This window comes from Mercurialis annua, linkage group LG6 (assembly GCF_937616625.2).
Source record: "Mercurialis annua linkage group LG6, ddMerAnnu1.2, whole genome shotgun sequence".
Taxonomy (NCBI): Eukaryota; Viridiplantae; Streptophyta; class Magnoliopsida; order Malpighiales; family Euphorbiaceae; genus Mercurialis; species Mercurialis annua.
The window spans coordinates 10577533-10582182 of NC_065575.1; the positions used below are offsets into that span (position 1 = coordinate 10577533).

Sequence of the window (4650 nt, forward strand, 5' to 3'; positions counted from 1 at the left end):
AGTATAGTGGTCGAATGATTTTTTTTTGTTTGGAAATGCCAATCACAACTATTTTAATAACATAATTGATAAAACTTAAAGGATTTTGATAATATGATTTATATGTAATTTTTGAACGTGTATGAAATTTATTAATTTATCACAAATTGTATCCTATGGTTATTATTAATAGTAAGCTCTTATATTTATTTTTCAAAAAGTATATTTTCAATAATTTTTTTTTTATAATTAGAGAAAGAGATGCTTGTGGGAGAATTTGAACCCACAATTTTGGCAATTCGTTGTCTAGCGCTTATACATTTGAGCTGCAGTTTGTTGGTTATATTTCAATAAATTGTTTGGTGAATTGTTGACTTTATCATTCCTAAAGATTAACTTTAACTTAATTAGCCAGCCCTCTATACTAACTCCCCTCATGCAAATTGAGAGTGGCCTCACTGGTCATTAATTAAAGTATTGGTTGGCTATGTATTATATAAACTGGCAGCAAGCAACAACATACACATCAATTTACCGTTTTACAAGAATAACTAGCTAAATGGCACTCACGGTTTTTAATATATTTTTCATTTTGTTCTCTCTTCTTCCTTACTTTTCCTTTTCTTACACATTCAGTCGTCTCAATTTGCCATCACCAGCCATGGGTCCAGACTCTACTGCTTTTGATGCTCATGGTCAAGGACCCTACACTGGTGTTGCGGATGGTAGAATTCTCAAATATCAGGCTCCCAATGTCGGTTTCCAAGACTATGCTTTTGATACGCCTAACAGGTTTATAAATATTTACTTACATAACATTCTACATAGTTGTCTGTAAAGGAAAAGATTATCGCACGTAGCCGATGGGCCACATCATTTTACGACATATCTCTCACACAGTCACATGTATAAACATGTGGCCAGTTTTAAGCATAAAAACAGTAAAATTTATCAACACATGAGAAATGTGTTGTAAAATGACGTGACATATAATTAAGTAGGATTATTACTCCTCCTTAAAACATCTTGCCTAATTTATCAAACTATGAAAAGAAAATAGCCATCACAAATATTATTCAGAAATTAACAAGAGTAAAGTTTATATTAAAGAAAATGTTATTATCTACCAACAATGTTAGATTGTTTGTAAATTATTACCACATTTTTAAAAATCGTGCTATATTAACCATCATCTTTGTGCCTTTGCCAAATATACTCACAATTAGTTTAGATTTAATGTGGTGATGCTATACATTTATGTGTATAAAATTAATTTTAAATGACGTACATAATATCGTGCCACATCAGCTCCAAATCGATTAAGAATATATTTAGCAAAAGTCATGCTAAAATTGTGGATAAATATGAAAATCTTGCTTTTATGTTACATATTTAGCTCCTCAAGCTTTGCATTGTTCAGAAATTTGATTTTTATTTGCTTATTACATATTCCTCACATCATAAATTACTTGTCTGAAAAATTTATGCTTACTGAAGTTATAAAATAGATCGAGACTGTTCAGCTTGTTTTCGACCCAACAATGGATTTACCCAAAAAAGCAAAAGACATCTATAGTATGTTGACTTGATGCAGGGATGAAGCTAAAAATTACTATTAAGGGGTCAAATTTTATAGTTTAGTATAAAATAAAAGATTAAAGGGGGTCAATTTAATAAGTATAATTATATGATTTGGACTATCCAATTAGTGTGGTTTGTTTTGCAAAAGATGGTTAATTGACCACCTAGTGCTCCATGTGGCTTCGCCACTGACTTGATGGATCTGAATTTATCAAAAAGTTTCTCGTTAATTGCTTTCCAAATTATGACGGTACAGGTCAAAGGCAGTGTGCGATGGAAATTCAAACCCAATTCTCGGAAATGTGTGTGGAAGACCTCTAGGTTTAGGGTTCTTGCGTTCGACAGGGCAGCTCTTCATCGCCGACGCTTACCTTGGGCTCCTTGTTGTCGGAACTAATGGCAGGCTTGCAAGATCAATAGCTACTGGAGCAGAAGGAGTGCCTTTTCGCTTCACTGATGCTTTGGATATTGACCAACTATCATCCACGGTCTTTTTCACCGATGCTAGTGCTATATACAACCTTGGGTATTTTTCTAATACTTATCTAAAAAGCACGGAACTTCAATATAGGAAGCGTTTTTGTGATTGAAATTTTTCAAAAATTGAAATTTTATAGATATTCTAAACATATTTTAAGAACTTAAAAGATTCCTATATATTTTTTCATGTTTAGAAATTCAACGAAACTTTCTGTTTAGGTTTTAGAAATTAAATAATATTAGAATAATCAAAATACTATAATTTCTAACTTAAGCATTTATATTTGTGTATTTATTTTCTGTTTATGCATACATACTATTATTAGTATCATTGTGTTGTTCTCGTAGCTTTAATAGCACACCATATCTTTTACTCCAAAATGGTATTTGCTGGTGATGCATTGTAGCTAGTAACGCCATTTTGTTTTTAGGTGTGATTTTAAACAATTTAAATAAAGTATTTTATTTGATGTTAAAATTTGAATCGCACATTGGAATAAATTTAGTATATTTACAACATCAAATAGCGTATTATTTACTTTAAAATGGAGTTTTATATTGAAGACGCCCTTATCGGATAACGAGGTTCAAATTTAATACATGCAGTGAAATTACACTAGCCGTGGCTACCAATGACTCAACTGGAAGGTTATTAAAATATGATCCAAAAACCCAAAACGTTACAGTTTTATTAAGAAATCTTTCAGGTCCCGTTGGTGTTGCAGTTAGTGTTGGTGGAAAATATCTCCTTTTCACAGAGTTTATAGGGAAAAGAATTCAAAAATATTGGCTAAAAGGTCCTAAAGCCAACACATCAGAAGTTCTATTAACATTGCCGGGGAATCCTGACAACATTAAGAGGACACCATCAGGAGATACTTTTTGGGTTGCATTAAATGTTCAACAATCTGCGCAAATTAATGTTCCTACAGCAGTAAAAATTGACGGGCTTGGTAGAATTTTGCGCAATATTTCTCTTAGTCAGGACTATAACTCTACTTTGATAAGTGAGGTTCATGAGCCTGTTGTTGGGAAATTGTACATCGGTTCTTTGTTCACTAATTTTCTTGGTGTGGTTAAGAATATTTGAGAGTTTGTTAATGTCCTAACGTAGCAACTTTTCAAAAATAAAAGCTTTGATGTATGGCTCCCTTAATAATGTTGCAACGAAATTGTATGCGTTATGTATGATTAAAATCAATAAAACTATAATATGCGAAAAGTAAAATGAAAATTAAATATCTATAAATTTAAATTTCGATCTTCAGAAAGTCATATTTTTTTTCAATTCGATATATATGCTGATGAGTCATTCTTTATTGGTGTAATTTTGTTGAGGTGGAAGTCACTTGTAAGAGGCACACATTTGCATATTATGACCTCGTATATTGAATTGAGAAAAATATAATTTTCTGCATACTATTGGCACATTTTAAATTTCGTAATTAAATTGGAAAAATAAGTACAGTTTATGAATTTATTTAATATTATCTTTATTATTAAAGGTCAATCATTTAATTGTTTTTACCTTTTTAATTGTTTTTATTTATATTCGAACCTTTCAAAAATTTTAATTTTAGTCCATTTTGCTCAATTAAATTTTAATGGTGGCCATTGTCCAAATGAAATGGAAGAGTAGTGACGTGGCTTTACCTTGACACATTTCACATTCTAAATTTGTTTATTTTTTATTTATTGTATGCATGCTTATAGTACTCTAATAATTCAACCGAACAGTTGAATCAAACCAAAACAAACTCGAACACAAAACATGCAAATAAAATAACCAAGTCAATGAAACTTATTTATGCAAAATGGGCTATACTAGGGGCAGGGGGGTGGTAGTTTAAAGGGCTTTTTACACAAACAACCTACATTTGCTAATTATTTACTTTTATACATGACATACTTTCTACTTACTAAACTACCACACACGGAGCTAATTATAACTTTTATACGGATTTTATATATTCAGCCCTAATATCACAATTTCATTTGTTTTCTCTCTCCTCATCATTCATTCTCTCTTCTTCTCAGCTCATATTTCTCTCTCTTCCTCTCACCTCATTTTCCTCTCTCTTCTCTACCGTTCTTTATTTTTCTGTTCCGTCGTCTTCCGCTTCGTTGTCCTTCGCTCCTCCGTCATCGTTCTCATCATCATCTTCGTTGTCATCTTCGCCAACGCCATCATCTCCTCTACTTGTCGTCGTCATTTATTTGATTTCAGATCTATAATCTATTCATTCTTCTTTTTCTTTTTTATTTTCAGATCTATACTTTTTTTACTATTTTTCACCATTAAACATGTATAGAGATTATATTTCAAGAATATAATGTTAATTTCATGTTATGTAATATCAATTAATGGTTATATGGAATAATTTTATATTATTTCTGCATTTTTTTGTGTTTGGTTGTATTTCTGTGTTTTTTTATTCTGCAGCTCGATTTGTTGATGATGGTTGATTGCTGAAATATTATAATATTACAGTGATGTTGATTTTATGTTGATTTTGTGTTGATAATCAGTTGGTATTTCCTTAATTTTAACATTGAAAAAATTTATTCTAAAAAATACATTAGCAAATTAGATAATTTTGTGCGTGAAAT

General features: G+C 30.9%; 1 protein-coding gene across 1 annotated transcript; it reads left to right on the forward strand.

Annotated features, from left to right (window-relative positions):
* The first annotated feature begins 496 nt into the window (after nucleotides 1–496).
* On the forward strand, nucleotides 497–3295 carry LOC130014667 (protein STRICTOSIDINE SYNTHASE-LIKE 11-like). The gene is made up of 3 exons (XM_050382854.2): nucleotides 497–771; nucleotides 1817–2086; nucleotides 2647–3295. The coding sequence occupies exons 1-3, from the start codon at nucleotides 539–541 to the stop codon at nucleotides 3128–3130; spliced, it is 987 nt and encodes a 328-aa protein (XP_050238811.2). The 5' UTR covers nucleotides 497–538; the 3' UTR covers nucleotides 3131–3295.
* The last annotated feature ends 1355 nt before the right edge of the window (nucleotides 3296–4650 follow it).

Coding starts and splice junctions, on each gene's coding strand:
- LOC130014667 (XM_050382854.2), top strand. CDS start 539: ATGGCACTCACGGTTTTTAATATATTTTTCATTTTGTTCTCTCTTCTT. Junction 772..1,816: donor GCTTTTGATACGCCTAACAG/GTTTATAAATAT, acceptor ATGACGGTACAG/GTCAAAGGCAGTGTGCGATG. Junction 2,087..2,646: donor AGTGCTATATACAACCTTGG/GTATTTTTCTAA, acceptor TAATACATGCAG/TGAAATTACACTAGCCGTGG.